This window comes from Euprymna scolopes, chromosome 44, assembly GCF_053919585.1.
Source record: "Euprymna scolopes isolate OS-2025 chromosome 44, ASM5391958v1, whole genome shotgun sequence".
NCBI lineage: Eukaryota > Metazoa > Mollusca > Cephalopoda > Sepiida > Sepiolidae > Euprymna > Euprymna scolopes.
The window spans coordinates 37,102,280-37,126,475 of NC_136525.1; the positions used below are offsets into that span (position 1 = coordinate 37,102,280).

Here is a 24,196-nt window from a genome sequence, read left to right on the forward strand (position 1 = left end):
TGTCATTTATTCACTATATATATATATATATATATATATATATATATATATATATATATATATATATATATATATATATATATATATATCTGGTCTGCAGTTTAACTTGTTGCTGGCTATCTTGCTCTTGCTTGTTGCTGGATCTCAACATTTTGAACCGAGAAAGAGACTTAGCTGTCGTATAAAGTTAAGACTCTGTAACATCATCTGTGTATAGATACTCCCTCAGGCATTTGTCTATTAAAATGGTCCTGTGGTGATGGAAGTCATTTTTGGGCTCATGAACTTTAAGTGTCTGAGGGAGTGGCACTCATCTGACAAGACGTTGCAATCATCATATATATATATACATATATATATATATATATATATATATATATTGTGCTCTTATTTTGATATTTTCTTTATAATCAAGCGTCTTGCTGGGTTTTTTTCCACCTATCTTATATATATATATATATATATATATATATATATATATATATGTATATATGTGTGTGTGTGTGTGTGTGTTTTACAACCTCAAAACATTAATTTAGTTCATAACAATTGTTTCTGCAGACGAGAGATCTCATCTGTTTGTTTATTTTTTAAATATATACCTCAAATATAAATATGAGTTATCTCCCTTATAATTTTCCCATTATTAGTGAAAAGAGTTTCATAATAAGGATGATCTGAGCTGGAGTATTTTTTTTTTTTTTTTTGTAAATTGTAACGAAATATACTTTTATATGGCTGTCAGCATAATCACGGTGACTCAGCAGTTTCCATTAGATCCCCAAAGTTAAGCTACTTTGAGCCTGGTTAGTACTAAAAGAGGTGACCATTTTGGAATGTGTTCTCTGCTTGTCTCGGCATTGTTTCCAGCTGTCCTGGACTTTTCTTTGCCACTAGATTCAAGCAGTGCTGATTCAGGAGATGTGCAGTCGAGGGTTGTGCAACACTTACCTCACCATTACACATACAACCACCATTACAGGAGGCATCTATTGTTTTTTTCAAGACTGAACGGAGGCGTTTTATATATATATATGTCGGCGGCTTTCATCCTAGGTGTGTTAAACATTGCTTGACTTTGGTGATCTAACGAAAACCATTGTATAAGTGTGATTATGCCGTATTATACGCTATTATAATGCCATTAATATGGTACTATAATTATAAAAAGAATATATTCGCTAGCCAGAAACGAAGTTCGATTGGTCAGTTTAAATGCTATTCAGGTTTGACTTTAAGTGTGTAGATGTCGTGTTTTCCATGAATTTAAAAAGAATGAATGCTGTCGAAATAGGCTCTTTGATATAAAGTTTGTCTTTAAAGGTTCCATGATATGCAAGTAGCCAAATAATGACCATCATTTTCAGAACTTTAAAAAAAAAAAAAAATTGTCCATTTTTTTTTCTTTCCATCTGTGTTTTTTTTCTGAAAAAATTTTTTTTTTTTCAAGTTTATTTTTTATTTATTTATTTTCATTGCTTTCATTGTAAGTCAATCTTTATTATTATTATTTTTTTTTTCATCTTTTATTAGTTTTTGTCCCTTTGGCATTTTTTTTTTTACAAAAAAAAAAATTAATAAAATTTTTTGTGTCTCTTTACAATAACCCCACCATGAAAAATCGCCATTATGATTTATTTATTTATTCATTGAATAGTCAAGCATTTGATGCGGGTATTATAATAGACATAAACTTTCAGAATATCAACGCATTTTGGTAACAAACAAGTAGTTTTCATTTTATTTAAAACCAGCAGCACTACCTGGCATTGCCTACGACAAAAGTGCAACATTTTTCTATTAACACATCTATCTTTCTTTTCCTACTCCCGTGTTTCCCACTTTCTCCCCAAATCCTTTTTTATCCTCTGCACAGTCCATTCCTCTCAAGCTAGACATATGCACACACATACACACAGACAACTCTCCTTTATATAATAGATCCCTCATCAAATCGGTTGCCATTTTCTTTTCAAATTAGCATATTATAACACTGAAAAACAAAGTTAACCTCAGAGAATAAATTAATTTTTTTTCTAAGTTGTAGATATTATTCATTCGAGGTAACGCTGATCAAAACTACCACCTTTGTGAGTCTTTGTTTAGTAGTTTGGAACATTTAGCTGGTAATACGAACACACACACATACCTACGCAGATAACTGCCCTTTATGTAATAGATTATGGTAATTTCTATAATAATGACCTCACAACAACAAAAGAAATACTATATTGTCACTAATTCCCAAAAGGAGATGCCTTAGAGAATGGTCCCATAACCAGAAAACAGATACTACACTACGCTCTCCCACACAAAGAAAGTGATGGTGATGACTTCCCCAGCCCAACAAAAATTTTAAGAAAATGATTTAATTTCTAAAAAGGTTCTAGGAATGATTCAGCAATTTTAAATTGTTATAGAAATATAGAGATACATTTAAAAATTATGGCATTAAAGATTCAGAAAAAAACAGCCACTCCCGTCATAAAAACTTGCCCAACTGATCCTCACAGTGAACTTCGGAAATGTTATATCAGCCTAGCAGCGAACGGAGATGAACTCAGTGCACCTGGCATGATTGATGTTCAGAAGTTAACTCCCTAGCTAAAAAACATGTAAAAATTTTAATTTTTAATTTTAGCCTTTCTTTTATAAGGAATTTTGATATTTCCCCTTGTGAATAAACCTCTCTCCTAAATAAAACCTTTAAAACTGCCAACGATTTTCCTTGTGTTTCCATACATGAGTTATTTGTTCAAGTCAAACAGTCACTAGACGATGCAAGAATACAGATCAACGACCGCAAATATGGGATGAGATGATGAAGACGAGACTATATGAAAAAAGAGTTTATTCAATTGGATAATGTTTCCTGATCATTCACCAGCGAAAATTCACATCGTTTAACGTTTTGTTTGTTTAATGATTGAGTTATAAAAATGCTTCATAAACTGGCCTTGGTGAATTGTTTAGGGTTAGGGTTCCTGACTGCATCTTCATAGAACTGCAATGATTAAATAATATCTGTAAAGTTTCTGTGGAGGTAACGGATACTTTGAGCCATGCCAGGGTGCTGGCAAAACATTCAGGTGAACTAGGGATAGTTACAACCTCCACTACAAATCCCAATAGTGAGGAGCTAACATGAGGACACATTGCCAAAACAGCTATCTTTAATTCGTTCTCAATAATCCCAGCATCGGTCTAGTCCTTCTCTCCCATTTCTAGATGGGCTGCTAATGCATCCCTGCTCCAAATACATTAGCATCAATGTTGCCATGTCATCAATTTTCTGCAATTTTGTAACCAGCTTCAGCTTATTAAGCAACCTGACCACATTGCCTTCTCCATTAAACGGACCCCCCCCCCGGATATCACTGCTTACCCACGCTCGTTCGCCCTTTTTCTCCGTTTAGCCGAAATAGCTTGAGTGAGTTGTCAACGTAAATATGCTTGTATGCCAAAATGATTTTTTTTATTGTAGTTACCAGATTTCACACTGTAGGATACACTTGAAAATTAAAACGCTGATGGAGGAATCAGGTATGAACCCGCAATCGACATAGTGCCTTCTACATGTTCAATTTGCTTTAAATGTTGCCAAAAAGAGACAAAAATCTCTTCGTTCTGAAAGTCACGTGATTTTGACGACCTCCATTAGCTAAATGTTAAATTCTAACCTCCCATTCATCAATCATTCACCTATTTAACAGTTTTCGTTACGTCACACAACCAAGAAATCATGTCATAAAGTATATTTCCTGTTATGTCTTAAGATATGATGTGGCTTCATTCAGTGTGCACACCGTTGAGAGAGAGAGAGAGAGAGAGAGTGTGTGTGTGTGTGTGTGTGTGTGTGTGTGTGTGTGTGTGTGTGTGTGTGCGTGTGTGTGCGCGCACAAGGCAAATAATAAAGTTTGATGCATTGATCAAAATTCGTATCAAGGCTTTTCCAGTTTAGTGGTCGGCAACAATTTTGAATTTATCAGTTCACTAGATGAACATTTGTGACGTCCATCGATTATGACGCAATCTTTTGGTTACGTCATCCATCGTGCACGAGCACAAAAAACAACAGAGAAGATAATCTTTATCTCTCTTCCCCGATGGGATGATGTGACACAGGGATCAGCTAAGTAAAAGTAAAAAAAAAAAGAAGCTAATTTCTAAATTAACGCAATTATCAACTGCACGCATATTAATCCAAATTAATTTCATTCCACTCGGCTTCCTCCTCCACCTTAACTAGTTGGACTTGGTTCTCCTTATGATCGGCTTTGGTTTTATGAACATCGATCCAGACAAGGTATGAAGCTACTTAATGTAATCAGAAAAAAAACAAAAAAAAACGAAAGGTAAAAATCTTTTAAAAAATTAAAAAATAGCCAACAATAAAAGTTATATGGATAGATTCCGACCCAGAAAACAGCAATTTTTATCCCTTTGCCAGAAACACTACTCATGGATCACTTGTTTACGTTTTCGTCGTTGGAATAAGATTTCAAAAGTTTCCAAACATTAACTATAATATTAAATATTCGAATCATGCTCAGGAAATAAATATTCAACAATCAATAATTTTCCACACTCTTTATCTGTGCCTAAACCTAAATGCAGATTCCATGAACAAAGCTTCTTTCTTAGAACTGCACGCCTGTGGAACTCTCTTCTATTTGCCTGCTTCCCAGCTGACTACAATCTGATTGTCTTCAAGTCTAATGTAAACAAGTTCTTCATGAACCGTCCCCCTAAGTAATCCAATTTACAAAATTCCCACTACTTATGTTCCTACTTACAAAGCCTCCCCACGGGACAGAGTTAGACACCAGGGTCGTTTTTTAATGTGGAGAAAAGGAACAAAAATAAAAATTGTCTCAGTCGTGAAGGATTCCTCCTCCACTGACAGAGAACAAGAAATTGAAGTGCAGCATCTGAAGAACAGATACTACACTTTGATCTTGACCCAAAAGGACCCATTAAACCTTATCCTCGAGTGGCTTTGATAAGTGGTGATTCCTGAGTAAAAAAAAAAAAAAATTCGCTACATATGTATGCACGTTTCTAAAAAAAAAAAAAAAAAAAAAAACAGTTTTATCAGCAAGGTACAAACTTACAAGTACGCAAGCAAGATCCACAGTTTTAGTGCTATCATTTTTTCTATTACCCCCTCTCCCTCTCTCTCTCTCTCTCTCTCTCTCTCTCTCTCTCTCTCTCTCTCCCTCAAATTCTCTTTTTCATTTTAATATTTATCTCATTCGTTTTTTTCCACTTCTCTATTTACCCCAATCGCCTTTAGTGATGTAATCCAGTGAAACTTGATATAAAAAAAAGAAACCATGCTAGATCCAGAAAGGTTTAGATGTAGAATGCACACCTATAACTGTTTCATCTTTAAGTGATGTACATTTTGTTACGCGCCACTGTTGTGGCGGGGGTGGGGGGGGGGCTACTGTGTACGGTTATCCTCATGTTTTTAAATTATGACGTCATCTTTCTGACGTAATTTACTGTACGCGATTATCCTCCATATTTGTTTTAATGAATGACGTCATCATTTATGCCGCCAACCATTTGTGACGTCATCTTTATGGATGACGCCATTTCTTTTGCGACTTCAATTTATTACGCTATGCATTTGTCACGTCGCGCAGTGTGCACGGTAAGCCCCATATCTTTTAATAGATGACGTCATTTTTAATGGATGATGTCACCATCGTTTTGTTATGCTGCACTGCATATTGGCATATCTATTTTAGTGCATGACACGATCCTTTATGAGGCCATCCTTTTGTGACGTCATTCATTTTGCATTAATGAATGAAACTATCCTTTGATAACGTCATAATTTATGACGACATCTATTGTCCATAATTGTCCCCATATTTGTGTAGAGATGAAGCGATTATTTTGTGACGTCCATCGATTATGACGCAATCTTTTTGTTACGTCATCCATCGTGCACGAGCACAAAGACAACAGACAAGATTATGTTTATCTTCCTTCCCTTGGGATGATGTGACATAAGGGTCAGGTAAGTGGGATTTGACGAGCCAGCACTCTAGAGAAAGAGCATTCTGTTCTGGTCTGGACAAAATGCCTGAGCAGCTCCGTCTGCATTTCTTTGGTAGTGACGCCTTAGGCAATTAGCAATAAACTAACCCCTTCTCACACGACGAAAAAAAAAAAAACTGGGAGGATGGACCTCCAAGAACAAAATAGGATCAGAAAGATATCTCAGTCAGAGGCTTCTCAACGATGGCTTATAGCTGTGGTGGTTGTGGTACCGAGTAAAAGCTCTCTGGCTTATCTATATATTAATACTGTAGTACCTTTAACGTATGTACGTGCGTCAGGATTTCAAGATTATAAATTATTCGATCAGGAGATCCTATTAATTAAAAAAGAGGATAACATACTACGAACATTAAATTAATATATAGATACGCTAATTTAATGTTTGAAGTATGTTATCACCGTCTATCTTGTTTTTGTTTTTTTTAATAAATATGATCTCCTGATCACCAAAGACTCAATGTAAAAACAAAAAAAAAATTAAATTAAAAAAAATGATGTCGCTCTTGAGCCGTACGTGATATTAAAATATACCTTTTTAGTCTTCTGGCTAGGATCCAAGAGTAGTATCTGTTCTGTCTAAAGATGGTATAACAATATCATGAGGTTTCCATTCGCACCAGGCGTCCATGCAATTGAAATATATCACAGACTCCTATAAGGATATTGGAGATAAACCGTCATAAGAAGATATATTCTAACACTACATTAACCAGATTACTTAGATAAATGCTTTGGCAGCTTTAACAAAAGGGCTACAATCTTATCGCGAGTTTTCAATTCACACTGAACGTCCATAGAATACCCAGCAGCAATATATTACATATAAAAGACGCTGCTTCGGAATTTCCACAGGTCCTGCTAGTCTTATTAATTTATTTAAAGATAAGAAAGAATCCACATCGTTGTTGTAGCAGATATGTATGTTGTACTGTCGATTGGAAGATAATACACAAATATAAAATATAGATTTAATTCGTTAGGTACAATAATAGAAATCCGTGTCGGGCAACAACAACTGGTATAAATGAATTGACAAGTTAAATGAATTGACAAGTTAAATGAGTTGACAAGTTAATTGCAAAGTGTTCGCATTTCAATTCGCACCTTCAACGAACACCAACCAGTTGCGCTATCCTTAAATATACGTGAACCATAGTTACAGGTTCGATCCATGTCACCAAATAAGTAAAAGCTAGTTGTTTATTATCAAAATGCATTGTGGTTCTAAGAATTTGTGAATTTCAGTGAACCCGCATCAAAAAATTGAACTATTCAAACACAAACAAAAATAATGACGCTGTTTTCACATAACAGAGTTATTGTAAAGACGTACGATTTTTTTTTTTCAACTTTTCTTTTAATTTTTTCAAATCTTCGGCCGTTTTATTTGAACTTCTTCGGTTGGTGTGCCGTAGCCGTCGCTCTCATCCTCATCTTCATCCTCATCGTCGTCATCCTCTATGGGCCGCATAAATGCCATCGACGGCTGCCCAGAACCAGCCCATCCGGTCGGACTTTCGCCATGTTTCTTGGTTAGCCCGTCATTGTCCAACGGAGAATTTGCATGACTGGTTTGACCACTTCCGAGGGCTTGGGGGGGAACCTACAACGATAAGAGTGGTGTTACAATTTACTTTTTAATTCTAATTTAGGGGGTTTGGGAAAGTCACTTAAAACTACATTTAAGAAAAAAATAATAATTTTAAAACGATAAAAATAGTTTGCTTTAATTACACATTAAATAAAAAATTTAATGCAAACATTTAAATTAAAATTTTTAATGCAAACATTTTAATTAAATTTTTTAATGCAAAAATTTTAATTAAAAAATTAAAATTTTAAAAATAAAATTGTTCTAATACAAAATTTAAAAAAAAAAAATTAAATTTTCTGACAGTTGCCTATTGTTTTTTAAATAATTTTTAATTAATTCTATTGAGTTACTTAAACTATATTTAAGCAAAATATAATTTCCAAATGATAAAATTATTTTAGTTTAATTCATTACTAAATAAAATTTTTAATGCAAATATTTTAATAAAAATTTTTTATGCGAACATTTTAATTAAAAAATTACAATTTAGAAAATAAAATTGTTCTAATACAAAAAATAAACAAAACAATTACATTTTCTGACAGTTGCCTATTGTTTCTTTAATAATTTTTAATTAATTCTATTGAGTTTCTTAAACTATATTTAAGCAGAATATCATTTCAAAATGATAAAATTATTTTAGTTTAATTCATCGTTAAACTTTTCAATTCAAGATTTTAATTAAAATTTAAAAGAAAATGGTGTTAATACAAAAATAAAAAAAACAATTAAATTTTCTGACATTTGCCTATTGTTTTTTTAATTATGTTTTTAATTAATTCTATTAAGTTACTTACGAAATAAATAATTTTAAAACAATAAAATTATCTTAGTATAATATATTGTAAATTAAGTAAATTTTTTAATGCAAACATTTTAATTTAAAAAAATTGAAATTTAAAAAATGAAATGGTTTTAATACAAAAGATTTTTTTTAATTAAATTTTCTGAGATTCGCCGATTGTTTTCTTTTAATATCTAATTTTATTAATTTACTTAAGAAAATATAATTTTAAAACAATAAAATTATTTTAGTATAATATATCGTAAATTAAATAAAATTTTAAATAGAGACATTTTTAATTAAAATCTCATTGTTTTACTTTTAAAAGAATGCCAGTCACACATCCGGTAAAGCTGCCTGATATAAGCGTATTATTTAAAAAAAAAATATTAATCAACTTTTATTTGTATCGTTTAAATCATTCGAATTACTATTCTATTCTCTGTGTTATACCCACCACATTTCAGCCTATCTAACCTTCGACCACGTGTATCTTGCCAAACTCAAAAATCTGTTCAGTCGAATCTGCATGGAATCTCGAATTAAAACCCTTTATTAAATCCACGGAGTTAGCATGTTCTCGTTCTACAGCTATGACCGGGAATAAGTTCTTAGTAATTTACAATTATATTCTTAGTATCGTCCGCACTGAAGATTGAACCTTCAACCTTCAGAAGAGTGTAACTCAGAAGTGAATGTTACTTGACGTTTCTGAATTTTTGAGACGAGGATTGGTTATTCATATTCTTCAGGCTAATGTTCTCATCTTGAGTGTGATTTTTTGCAACGTTTTGGTTGATGTAACCTCCGACCTTCTTCAGGTATATTTATCTTGTTTTGTCGAACTCGAGAACGTTTCTGTCGAACTCAGGAATTTATACAGAATTTCGAATGGAACCCTTTATTTAGTTCAGGGAAGTAACATGTTCTTGTTCTGTCAGCCATGGCTGGATAGAGGTCCTACATAATTCGCAACTGTATTTTTTCGATCGCCCACACTGAGGATTGAATCTTCAAAAACTTTAAGGTGAATATCATTTTCACAATTGTTTTTTCCAAGTACTCTAACCACTGCGTCATGGGTCCTTGAGGTTCAAATCTCAGTGTGGGCGACCGAAAAATACAGTTGCGAATTACTTAGGACCTCTATCCAGCCATGGCTGACGGAACAAGAGCATGGTACCCCACGTGAATTAAATTAAGGGTTCCGTATGAAATTCCATCCAAATTCACATGTTCGACAGAAACATTCCCGAGTTCGCCATTATACACTTGAAGAAGGTCGGAGGTTACATCGACCGAAACGTTGTAAAAATCATACCCAAGATGAGAACAGTAGTCCGATGAATCCAAATGATATGGATGAACTTAGTACTTTATCCATTACGTCACGGGTCTTTGTGGACAAGCAGATTTCCAAGTTCAAAAATATGCACCTGAAGCAAGACGGAGGTTACATCGGCTGAAACGTTGTGGAAATAACACTCAAGATGAGAACAAGTTTCGAAGGTTTTGCTTTGTGTAACTGTAATATTTAGATTATTTCGTATACTTGAATGATATTCCCACAACGTTTCAACCGATGTAACCTCCGACCTTCTTCAGGTGCATATTTTCGAACTTGGAAATCTGTACGGAAGTCTTCTAAGTGGTATCATTCTGGACGCTGAAGGTTCAAACCTCGTTACAGGCGATATTAAGAAGAGTAAGGCATGACTTGGATTAAATAAAAGGTTCCGTTCGAAGTTCCGTACAGATTTAGTTGCTAAACAGTAACTAGATCGCTATCGTTTCGCAAATTTCTCAACTGAAAATACTTGAAACTGAATTTTTAAATAATAAGCATTTTGTTTCAAATGTTGGCGGTGAGGGTTGATGATTTGTATTTTATAAACTACCCTTGTCATCTTGTTATTTCTGTAACATTTCGGCCGATGTAACCTCCGAACTTTTTAAAGTCCATTTTTTCAAACTCGTTGTGCAACGTGTCTATACTAAGTATAAAAAAATAGTAGAAGAGCAACTTATTTTGTCTTTGGTTACATTTATTTGGGTAAATGGTAAAACTTGAGGAGAATGCTCTGCTTTACGGTTGTTATAAAAATGGAACGGAAATTTAAATTTCGTTCCATTTTTAATTTGGTTCCTTTTTTTCATTTCGTCCAACTCATCGTTCACATTCGACATGTCAACTTCTATAGGTTTTGGGGTATGCTGACAAGGTTGGGGGTGTCTATTCCGAAAGCCATTCATAACATGGGGAGGTTAGGGGTGTATATTTCGAAAGAAGTTCTTAACATGGGGAGGTTCGGGGTGTCTATTCCGAAAGCCGTTCTTAACATGGAGAGGTTGGGATGTTTATTCGTTGCAAGCATACCCGAAAGCGTATAAAAGTCGATATTTCCAATGTGAACGGTGAGTTGGACATGTATACCAATCGACTCTTTTCATTTAAAAATTAAATTATTTCGTTTTTGTTAATAAAATTTTATTTTATAAAAAAAAATTCTTTCGTTTTTTTATATATAAAAAGTACAATTGTCAAATGTTATTCTTTTGAATCTTTCGCTTTTTTTTTGGGGGGGGGGGGCAATAAAAAAATAAAAAAAACGGAACGAAATTTAAATTTCCGTTCCATTTTTCCAACAACCGTAAAACAGAGCATTCTCCGCAAGCTTTACCGGATAAATTTTTACTGCAACTCAACCTCCACCTTTACAATAACGACTTTTATAGGCTTTCGAGTATGCTGAAAACGAATATCACATTCAAATTTCGGCCAACAAGTAGTTTTCTGGTTATTAAGACATTTTTTCTAATGTATTACTTAATAAATGTCAGTGGCATTCGCCATTCTTAACATGGGGAGGAGGGGGTGATTTGTAATAGGCATGCACATTAGTAGTTTTTAGTTAGGAAAAACATGGCCGCCAGTCTAAACATAATGAATTACATTGGATAATAAAGGTTTTAATATCCAGAATAAATCTTTGTTCCAAATCTAAATGTAATATTCGTTTTCAACATACCCGTAAACCTATAAAAGTCGTCAATTTAACGGTTAATAATGAGTTCAAGTTAAAGGAAAAAAAATATTTTAAAAAGTAAATTTGCCCGTGACATTTTAAAGAATCTTTGTTTTAATTTTTCTAAAAATTATATGCTTATGCAATATCAGAAACTTGCTATCATTGAAATCGTCTGGGCGGTTATTGGAAAATGCCGGAAGATGCCGAAACGCTGAATGGCTTAATTCTAATAAAAACATTTTATAATTTGTCTGCCATCAGTTTTGTTTGTTTTTAATAAATATTTATTCATTAAACTTACCTTAAAAAATTGATTTTTGTTTCAGGATTTAAATCTTAAATTTCTAAAAGTTTTGTAAATATTGTCGAATCCATTTTTCGATTAATCTTTAACTTTGCACTGACAAAAGAAACATAGTTTTAATTTTTTTTTTAATTTGCGAACATTTACTAAAACAAAATCACGAAATTTTCGCTCGGCACTTTTTGGCATTTTTCATAACTCTCCGGATGATTCCGGCCTATAATGCATAACTATCAAAAATACATCTACCCACAATTTTTATTAATAAAAACTAATTTAACATGTTTTAATAAAAAACTAATTCATATTTCTAATTTTTAAACCTTCAATTCTAAATATTTCTCATTTAAATTATTTTCATTTAATATTCCTTTGCAAGTAAAATTAAATGAACCATACAAACTTATTTTGAAAATAAAAATATGTTTTTGACATAAAAATATAAAAATCTTTAATATTTTAAAAATAATTTTTAATTCTAATTTTTTTTAATTTTGAAATGGAAAATTAAATCTAATTTTGAAATGGAAATTTTAATTTGGAAATGAAAAATTTAATTTAATTTTGAAACGGAAAATTTAGTTTTAAAATCTTTATAAGAAATAAAAATTTCAGAAATGGCTTTTCATTAATTGTAAATGACAAAATACAGGTCAATTTTTATCTCGATTAAAATTATTTAATCTTACAAACGAAATAAAAATAATAACAATTATTCCAGATGAAAAATTTTTTTAATTAAAAAGCAAAAGATTTTTCAATCAGAAACGAAATTTTACTTTAAAAATAAAACAATTCATTTAAAAAAGGCAAAATATATCTAAGTTTAAAAAAATAATATCTTGTTTTAAATTTTTGTAAAAACTTAAATTAAAATTAACGAAAATTAAGGAAAGTAACAACTTATTTTATTTACAATTTACTAAAATGTTTTACAAAAATCATTCAACAAAAATGAAAATAATAAAAAAAATAAACATATATGTTCTTTTCGATAAAGATGTGATTTATTATACAAAAAGATGTCATTTGTTTGGAATTATTTTTCTGGTGCGAATGACTGTTAGTATGGAATTTTGCGGTAATGAACCGTTCTGATCCCTTGCTATTGAAGCCAAAGATGCTTAAATAAAGGTCAGCTCTACATATAGTTGTGTGGACATGCTGTACAGAACTCTGGTTGGATAAACGGATGTGCACACACATCTCAATTGAGGATGAGCGAGGAAAAGTCGAAACGATTCTGTCTAAGATGACCTCTAGCAATGGTACATCGAAACCATGACCAAAATGTAAAGCACATTTGACGTTGAACTAACGTTTGTAACGAAGATAACCTATGAAATACGTATAGTGGTTACCATAATATAACTTCTGTTAAGTAGGTCACCATTTCGGCGGGTCCCCCTTTGGGGGAGTTGTCGAAATTAATAAGAAGATGGGAGTGTTGAAACGGTCTAGAAACAGACATGGGGATAATAATAACAAAGAAACAAGGCATTTCAAAAAGGAAACTGTGTTTATATACATTTAAGCATCCACGGTTACAATAAGCCTGTAAGTTGAATCGGCTCATAGAAAGTTCGGAATGTTTTTATTTTGTGTAATGACTCCGGAACAACTCGTCTCTCCGTCTTGCTTTTTGCCGTCTTTTGCCTCGAATATCTTTTGTACCTTCTTCTTCTTCTTTCCCTCCAGAACTGTCCTCCGTCCTGATTGGCTAAAACCTCTGGTCGCATAGAGAAAAGAAGGAAGGAAGGAAAAGGGAAGGATAGAAAGTAAGAGAAATGGCGAGAGTATACGGTAGTAGTAGTAGTAGTAGTAGTAGTAGTAGTCTTGGCTTCATTACATACATACACATTAATGTCATCCGCCTACATAAACATAAGCAAACACACATATACAAAATAAACATTTGGTACAGGATTTAAAAGAAAAGAGCATTCCTCGGTAGCTGATACCTAGCACATAAAGTTTGGTTGGTCCGATTTAAAAAGTTAAACCTAGATAGACTTGCAATCAACAAATTAACCTTGGATTGTGACTATCCAATTTCAATATGTTATGTTATATATACCATATTATTTGCTATGCTATGTTTTCATTTTCGAAAAAGATTACACACGGCTGGGTGTTGTAAATAATAATTTTCAGACTCAAATTAGTTATATACACGAGGGATACTAATATTATCTAAATTAACTATCTTATAAAGGACAAATGGATGGACACAGCAAACACAGATCTTAAAGGGTAATTTCGCACTTAGCGATTATCAAAGTTTTAATTTCGTTATGAGAAAATAATTGGCGATAAGCCTCGTGCATGCTTTATGGTAGACTAACTGAAACCTTAGTTATTTTTTTTTTTTTTTTTTTTACAAAGGCATCACCACATTATCAAGGCCCAGAGGCCACTCAAGGATAAGGGTTAAAGAGTGTACAGTAGAAGTTGGTCAATATAGTAATCATTAGTAATGAAAATTTGGTAAATTTAATAACTTATATGGAACGGCTCATCAAGAACTTATTTACCTTAGACTTGAACACAACCATATTGTAGTCAGCCGGAAAGCAGGAAAACGGAAGACAATTCCACAGGCGTGCAGTTCTAAGAAAGAAGCTTTGTTCATGGAATCTATGTTTAGGTTTAGGCACAGATAAAGAGTGGGGGAAATTATTGATAGTGTTTACAGCTAGACGAGTGTTTCTTGTGAAAGTTTGGCGAGGGGGGACCATAGATTGAAGCTCAGTTGAACACTTTCCATGAAAATAACGATACATCAGAGACAAACTCGCAACATCTCTTCTGTGAGATAGAGGTTGCAAGGAGGAGAAAAGGACATCTCCTACGAGGCTACGAAGTCTATTTTGAACTCTATCAAGGCAGGACAAGTCCTTTCTAGCAGCTCCTGCCCAGATGTGGCAACAATATTCCATCCTTGGACGTACCTGGCTCTTATATAGATAGAGAATAGCATCAGCAGTGAGATATCTACTGGATCGATAGAAAGATCCCACCATTTTTCCAGCGGCCTTGGAAACAGATTTGATATACGTGTTCCATTTAAGATCAGGAGTAATGGTCAAGCCCAGAAGCTTGTCAAAACTTGAGGCCTCCTGAAGACGAGAGCCATTCATTTCAATTGATGACAAATGTGGATTAAAATGTTGATGATGTAAAGAGAGAAGCTTGGTTTTAGATGCATTAAAAGTAACCAGCCACTCCTTTCCCCATTGTACTACATGCTCAAGATCAGAGGAGAGAGAATTGGAGAGTACTTGCTCGTTTACTGTCTTAGATGTGGTACCATAAATGGTAGTGTCGTCAGCATAAATGTCTACAAATGATGTAAGGATATGATTTGGAAGATCATTAATGTAGATCAGGAAAAGAGTTTGGCCCAGGATGGATCCCTGAGGGACACCGGCATTAATACTGTGAGCTTCTGATTTTTGCCCCTCAACTACTACTCTTATGAACCTATCAGAAAGAAATGATTTAATAATTGAGAAGACTTTTCCAGCTATACCATAGCTAGTGATCTTATGAAGTAAACCTTTATGCCATACCCTATCAAAGGCTTTAGATATGTCAAGAGCAATTGCCCTAGAAAGATTGCCACCGTCGAGAGATTTGCTAATCCTATGCGATATAACTGTAAGGACATCTGCTGTAGATCTAGCAGAACGGAAACCATATTGAGTGTCACTAAGAAGGTTATTTTTGTTGAGATGTTTGATTACTTCTGTATTTAACACAGATTCTAGCAACTTACTCATGACGCACAGGAGACTTATTGGCCTGTACTGAGAGGGGGATGAGCGATCACCTGAATTCTTAAATACAGGGCATACTGATGAGATTTTCCAGGGAGATGGGAAACTATTCTCCTTAAGACAACGTTTAAACCTTAGTTTGTTTGTCAAGCTCGATGTCTGAGACGTCATGAATCATGTTTACTGACGTAATCCGTGACGTCGATTTATATACTGGCCTTTGATCTAGTGAAGCTAATTTTAACTTTCAAAGTGCTTTCTTAAGCTACCTTTTGTGATAAATATTTTATTATTTAAATTTCGTGCCACTTTGTTTTGTACCTAGTCAAAATCTTGTCAAGATTAACATTAGACTGTGTAATCACTATCCGACATAAAGGTATCAATTATGTAAGAGCATAACATTTTATAAATATAAACGTATATATATATATATATATATATATATATATATATATATATATATATATGTATACTTATTTCTTTTTATAAAAGGTTATGTTATTGCTCTTACATATATATATATATATACATATGAAATATTAAGTGTACATATATATATGAATGCATATATACATGCATATATAAATATATATACATATTAAATAGTATATGTGTATATATATTAAATAGTAAATGTGTATTTATACACATATATCTATCTATATATACACATATATATATATGAAATAGTAAATGTGTATATATACATATGTATAAATAGTAAATGTGAATATATATATACATATATACATATGAAAAAGTAAATTTATATATATACATACACACATATGAAATAGCAAATACATATAAGTATATATATACACACATACATATGAAATAGTAAATGTACATGTACATATTTGTTTTAATTCAAATGCGTCATTACAGGAATTACTCTTTATTCTTTCCTTAAAGTTTACATATTTAACTAACCTACATGCTTTTCTTATCGCTGCCATATGGTTGCTATATCTAATTTAAATGACCAATATATGTTGGAGATGTATCACATGCTATAGCATTACATTTGTAGACAACGCTCTTAATCAGACATTCATCTTTTAGTGGGCATTCGTCTTTTTTCTACAATTACATTTTTTCTCCGTTTTAAAGTTATTCTGGTTCTTTTAATTCAACTTAGGTATAAAATTCTTTAGATTTTTTATAATTTTTATTAAATGGACGGTTAAACTAAAGTGCCCCTTTTCTCCTAGTGCTTAATCCATTGTTAGTGCTAATTTATTAATATTAATATCATTATTAATATCAATTATAATATTGTTATTATTAATAATAATAGTATTATTGTTATTATTATTATTATTATTATTATTAATTATATTATTATTTATAATTATTTTTATTAGTAATAATAATTATTATTATCATTATTAATAAAAATTATTATATTATTATTATAATTATTATATTATTATTGTAATTATTACTATTGATAATTATAATTTTTATGATTAATTATTATTATTATTATTATTATTATTATAATTATTATAATTATTATTAATCAGACATTTTAGTGGGCATTAGGCTTTTTTCTACAATTACATTTTTCTCCATTTTAAAGTTATTCTGGTTCTTTTAATTCAACTTAGGTTGTGATTTATTTGAAAATACAATTATAGTAGTTGATTTAGTGTCACGTTCTCTTTAAAATTATTGTCAAAAATTGTATAAAGTGCTTTAGATATTTTTGGAATGCTTAATCCATTGTTAGTGCTCATTTTATTAATAATAATATTATTATTAATAACAATTATAATATTGTTATTATTAATAACTCTATTATTATTATTACTAATTATATTATTATTTATAATTGTTATATTATCAATAATTATATTATTATTAAATATATTATTATTACTAATTATATAATTATTTTTATTATTAATAATTATAATTATTATCATTATTAATAAAAATTATTATATCATTATTAATAATTATAATTATTACTATTAATAATTATAATTATTATTAATAATGATAATTCTTATAATAATTATAATAATTAATAATAATTATAATTAATAATATTAATATCATTTTTATTATTATTAATAATATTAATTATTATTAGTAATTATATTATTATAATTAATAATTATATTATTAATAGTAATTATAATTATTATTAATAATTATAATATTAGTAGTAAGTACAGTAATTATTATTATTAATTATAATTCTTATTAATAATTATACTTATTTTTATTATTAATTATTATTATTAGTAATGATAAATTATAATTACTAATAATTATAATAATTACTAATATTAATAATAATTATTATTAATAATTATTATTATAAATTATTGTTAATGATAATTATTATTAATAATTATTATTATACATTACTATTAATGATAATTATTATTAATAATTATTATTATAAATTATTATTAATGATAATTATTATTAATAATTATTATTATAAATTATTATTAATGATAATTATTATTATAATAAAGACTTATAATTCTTATTAATAATATAATAATTATTATTAATAATAATAATAATAATTATTAATAATAATAATTATAATAATAATAATTATAATAATAATAATTATTAATAATAATTATCATTATTATTATTATTATTAATATTATTTTATTATATGGTGCTTTTTCATTTCCAAGTCCCTATTTATAGTATTATCCTCTGTACCATTACTATTATTTGTAAGTTTTATATTTCTGCTACAAATTCTTCTAAAAGCCATATTATACGAGATTACGTTATTAACTTTGCATCTATTTTCACTTTAGTAGTAACGTGTTTTTTTTTCACATTAGTATTTAATGTCTTTCCTATATCCCGATTTTGTAAGTGCATTATTATAACATTATAATATTCGTTGTTTTCATTAAATATTTCTTTACTGGCAGAGAGTTTGGGAATTCTATTAGACATGTTGTTAATAAGCTTTGTTTTCTTTTGTTCGGGATTAGGGTTGGATTGTTTATTGATATATAATTTTTTTTTGGTTTGGCTTGTGGTAAGGTTTATATTTAAGTTGATAGTTATATCTAGAAAATTTATTTTTGTCACATGTCAAATGTCCATACGTATATATCTATAATATAAAGCTGAACGTCTGTATGTGTGTCTTGTCACGAATAGGCTCCTACATGGTTGACTATTATAGAAAAATGATTACATATAATGATAGAAGATGTATCGAGACACAGGAATGGGTATGTTTGATCTAGCATTATAATGATTCATTAAAATTGTGGGGTCTGCGTACGCGCCTTGTCCACAAAGTATGGAAATAAAAAATTAAAAGAAAACGTTTACAAGTGTTTTTGATATAGATGTACATAAGAATACTTTGATAAGTATGTTTTAACTTAAATAAGGATAGTATAATAAAATTGTGGGGTCGGCGTTCGCGCCTGGCCTCCATAGAATGGAAATAGGCACAAACTTTAATAAAGACTTTTCATATCTATCTGCGTAAGTATACTTTGATAATTATGTTTCAGCTTGAAGAAATATGTTATAATAAAATTATGGAGTGTTCGTTCGCGCCTGACCTCCATATAATGGAAACATGTCACAAAGTTTAACAAGGTTTTTTAATATAGATCCACAGAATATTGTGATAAGTGTTTCAGTGTGAACAGTATGGTATAATAAATTATGGGGTTTATCTATTTTATTTTTACTATCATCATATTTTGCTTTGGTTTTGATACCCCCAAATTCGAAGCTATCTCTTTACAACCCTTCCTTTTCATAACCTATCATACTTTCATAAATCAGAGTCCATTTTCTGTGGGCTGTTTTTGAACCCAGTCAACGACGGGTACTTTTGCTAGTACATACATATATATATATATATATATATATATATATATATATATATATATATACATCTATCGATCTATCTATCTACCTACTAACAATTTTCCTGCATCAACTCTCTCTGTTTAGGATGGTGGCTAGACTCCTAAAAGGATACAACATGTTGATGAACCTCTATGGAGTGAACGGACAACTAGCATCTATGTTTCTTTTTATATAAAGGAACAGATATGGCTACTCAGCATAAAATCTTGTCAAGATTACCATTAAACTGTGTAATCACTATCCAACATAAAGGTATCAATTATGTAAGAGCAATAGCATAACTTTTTATAAATATAAACGTATATATATATATATATATATATATATATATATATATATATATATATATATATATTACTGTTTTAAAAATAATAGATAAAATGTTATATATACGTCCAAAAAAATAATGGACGACTTTCTAAATAAATACGAGAATACGAGCGAAGCCAATATTAACCGTATTCATTGTTTGAAAAAAAAAAAAAACAACAAGATGTGTATATATGTTTTATTTTGTTATTACCGTTTTATCTGTTTGGCTACATATGTTTCAGATGTTGGACCATGTTTACGATCAAATAGCCTCGTCAGGCCTCGTAGAAGTGGTTGTTAGTTATAAAACACATATTTGCTCTGCAATAGTATTGAGCACTCTCTTTAAGTTTTCACTAATTACCAGTTTTACCATGTATATATATTTCTGAAACGTTATGTTATTGCTCTTACATTTATGTAAATATATACATATATATATATACATATGAAAAATTAAATGTATATATATGGATACACACACACACACACATATATATACATATATATATATGTATGCATATATGAATATATATACATGTAAGATAGTAAATGTACAGGTACATATGTATACATACATATATATGAAGTAGTAAATGTGTATACATATTTTATACATATATATATATGACATAGTAAATGTGTGTATATATATATATATATATATAAAAGTAAATGTATATATATACATACATATATACATATGAAATAGTAAATGTGCGCATATATATATATAAGTACAGTTTATATAAAACTACATAAAAATGTACAGGAACTTGACTGGGGTAGATGAGGACTCGTTAGTAGGATTACCACTGTAATGGTAATCCTACTAAAGATTTTTGGTTTGGCCTGTGATAAGGTATCTATGTATTATCATTTAAGTTAATATGAATATCTTGAAAGTTTATTTTATTTTTTAAGTAGTTTCTCTAGTGTCACGTTTTCTTTAAAATTATTATTAATTATTTTATAATTTTTTTCAGGTATACCAGCTATTCGATATGCTAACCGTAATTTTACTAATTAAACCCAATTAATTCTTGTTTTGTTAACCGTTGTTATCTTTTTGTGAATTATTATAATTATTGTTGTTCACAATGAGCTTTCACACAGGTCATCAAAGATCTCATTAAATACAGCCTCTGGTGTTCCCTGGAAACTGAGTGACAGCAAGTCTCCCCAGATTTTCCAGTACTCTCTACCTCTTTCGATAACATTTGCAAATAAATTTGCATTATCACAATAGCTGCTTGCCATTGATTTCTCGTTGGCAGCGGCCATTGGTGTTTACTGGGATTTGAGTGGCAATAAGCCTCCCCAAGGTCCCAGTTCTCTTCACACTTATGCAGTGGATGTCTGGTCAGTGCTCAGACAGACTCCTCGATCTTTCCTTCCTTCTTGACTACTTGGCTATTCGGTCTCACTCATTTTTGGGGGTGGGAGGGGACAGTGATGTGGTATTGGGGGGATAGGGGTGGGTTTACAGAACTTATAGGTATGCAGCATCAATGTTCTGGTTTCATGTTTTGCCTCTGCAGCAGTTTGTCTGGTCCGCGCTTGTGGCTCATGTGTATTAGTATTCACATTCAAGGGTTTTCCTTAATATTTCTGATGTTTTCATTATTGTTGTTCGTTGTATTTTTCCAGTCATTCCTTTGATTCCAATTTTATTATTGTTATTATTATTATTATTATTATTATTATTGTTATTATTATTGTTATTGTTATTATTATTGTTCTTGCTGTTATTATTATTATTATTATTATTATTATTGCTATTATTATCATTATTATTATTGTTGTTGCTATTATTATTATTATTATTGCTATTATTATTATTATTATTATTATTATTATTATTGTTGTTGCTATTATTTTTATTATTATTATTATTATTGTCATTATTATTATTGTTGTTGCTGTTGTTGCTATTATTATTATTATTATTATTATTATTATTATTATTATTATTATTATTATTGCTATTATTATCATTATTATTATTATTGTTGCTATTATTATTATTATTATTATTATTATTATTATTATTATTGTTATTATTATACCTATCCTTACGGGTCAACAGCTTTCCATTATTTTTTTTTACATAGGCATCACCACTTACAAAGGCCAAGAGGCAACTCGAGGATAAGAGTTAAAGAGTGTACAGTAGAAATTGGACAATATATTAATCGTTAATAATGGGAATTTGGCAAATTTGTTAACTTATACGGAACAGTTCATCAAAAACTTGTTTACGTTAGACTTGAAGACAACCATATTGTAGTCAGCTGGAAAGCAGGAAACGAAAGATAATTCCACAGGCGTGCAGTTCTAAAAAAGAAGCTTTGTTCATGGAATCTATGTTTAGGTTTAGGCACAGATAAAGAGTGGGGGAAATTTTCTGCTAGACGAGTGTTTCTTGTGAAAGTCTGTCGAGGGGGAACCATAGATTGGAGCTCAACCGAGCACTTGCCATGAAAATAACGATAATAGAGAGACAAACACGCAACATCTCTTCTGTGAGAAAGAGGTTGCAGGGAAGGGAAAAGGACATCCCCTACGAGGCTACAAAGTCTATTTTGAACCCTATGAAGGTAGGATAAGTCCTTTCTAGCAGTTCCTGCCCAGATGTGGCAACAGTACTCCATCCTTGGACGTACCTGGCTCTTATATAGATAGAGAATTGCATCAGCAGTGAGATATTTACTGGATCGCGAGAAGGATCCTACCATTTTTCCAGCAAACTTGGCAACGGATTTAATGTATGTGTTCCATTTAAGATCAGGAGTAAGGGTAAAGGCCAGAAGCTTGTCAAAACATGACGCTTCCTAAGACGAGAGCCATTCATTTCAATTGATGCCAGATGGGGATCAAAGCGTTGATGATGCAAAGATAAAAGCTTGGTTTTAGATGCATTAAAAGTAACAAGCCACTTCTTTTCCATTGTACCACTTGCTCAAGATCAGAGGAGAGAGAATCAGAGAGAACTTGGTCGTTTACGGTCTTAGCTGTGCTACCATAGATAGTAGTGTCATCAACATAAATATCTACGAGTGATGTAAGGATGTGATTTGGAAGATCATTAATGTAGATCAGGAAGAGAGTTGAGCCCTGGATGGACCCCTGAGGCACCCCAGCATTAATACTAAGGGCTTCTGATTTCTGCCTGTCAACCACTACCCTTATGAACCTATCAGAGAAAAATGATTTAATAACTGCGAAGACATACTCTATCAAAGACCTTTGATATGTCAGGAGCAATTGCTCTAGAAAGGAAGCCTCCGTCAAGAGATTTGCTAATCCTATGAAATATAACTGTAAGCACATATGTTGTAGATCTGGCAGAACGGAAACCATATTGTATGTCACTAAGAAAGTTATTTTTGCTGAAGTGATTGACTACTTCTCTATTTAACACAGATTCCTGCAACTTACTCATGACGCATGGAAGACATAGGTTTGTACACAGTGGGAGATGACCGATCACCTGAATTCTTAAATACAGGACATACTGACGAGGTTTTCCAGGGTGTTGGGAAGCAATTCTCCTTAAAACAACGCTTTGTAAGTATGAGGTTAGTTCTGGTTGAAGCTTTTTTAGCACTACAATAGGAATGCCGCCAGGAAGAGAGTTGGGAGTCCAGCATTAATACATATGACATTAATTCCCTTCCAGTCAATTTTACAATGTCCACCTCCAAGTTAATAGTGTCAGTGTACTGTTTAACAAGTTTTAAAGCCTTATCTAAAAGTATTGTGGATGGTTGATGGGTAGAATTCATCAACATCGAAGTGAGTAAATCTATAGCCATCTGTATTATGTTTATTTTCAGGTGCAATCAATCTAATTTTAAGATTAATCAAAATCGTTTTATGCTCTTTTAAAGTAAATCTAGGTTCAGTAGGTACAAATATTTCAGTTTAATTTTTATTTCTTTCAATTATTTTTTGTTTTGACCTTCCTTATTTATATCGCCTCTTAGCTACTCGATATTTACTGTCTAATTTCTTATATATAACTTGATTATTGGTGCAACAATGTTTCGAAAATGAATAAATTCGTGTGTACCTATCTCTATTAACATGGTATCTTTAAAGAAATATACATAATGGAAATTGAAGAACACGCGATGGGTACAATGAAGTCAAGTAGGAAACTTAGTTGTATGTCTCGTTCGTTGATTATAGAAACGTAAACAAACACGGCTGTTCTTTTGTATTTGCTTTATCCGAGTGTGGGTGAATTGTATGGCAGAACTGCGTTATAAGCAGACTAACTCTTACCACAAAACAATCGCAATAATGTAAACAAAGCAAATAAAACACAATGCACACACACACACAAACATATAAGTTGAAAGAAAACAACAACCATAAATTTAGTCCGACCTCATTATAAATTTACTTAAACTCAACATAATTGAT

General features: G+C 31.0%; 1 protein-coding gene across 7 annotated transcripts in view; it reads right to left on the reverse strand.

Annotated features, from left to right (window-relative positions):
• Positions 1-24,196, reverse strand: part of LOC145268799 (pre-B-cell leukemia transcription factor 1-like) — an 814,729-nt gene that overhangs the window by 9,321 nt on the left and 781,212 nt on the right. For 4 of the 7 annotated variants that reach the window (XM_080124422.1, XM_080124421.1, XM_080124420.1 and 1 more), the window contains one exon: positions 1,151-7,678. The exons of the other annotated variants lie outside the window; for them this stretch is intronic. In XM_080124422.1, the coding sequence (XP_079980548.1) occupies positions 7,442-7,678 (237 nt within the window). In that variant the 3' untranslated portion in view covers positions 1,151-7,441. Of the gene's footprint in view, positions 1-1,150; positions 7,679-24,196 lie in introns of those variants that run through there. 7 annotated transcript variants of the gene reach the window in all.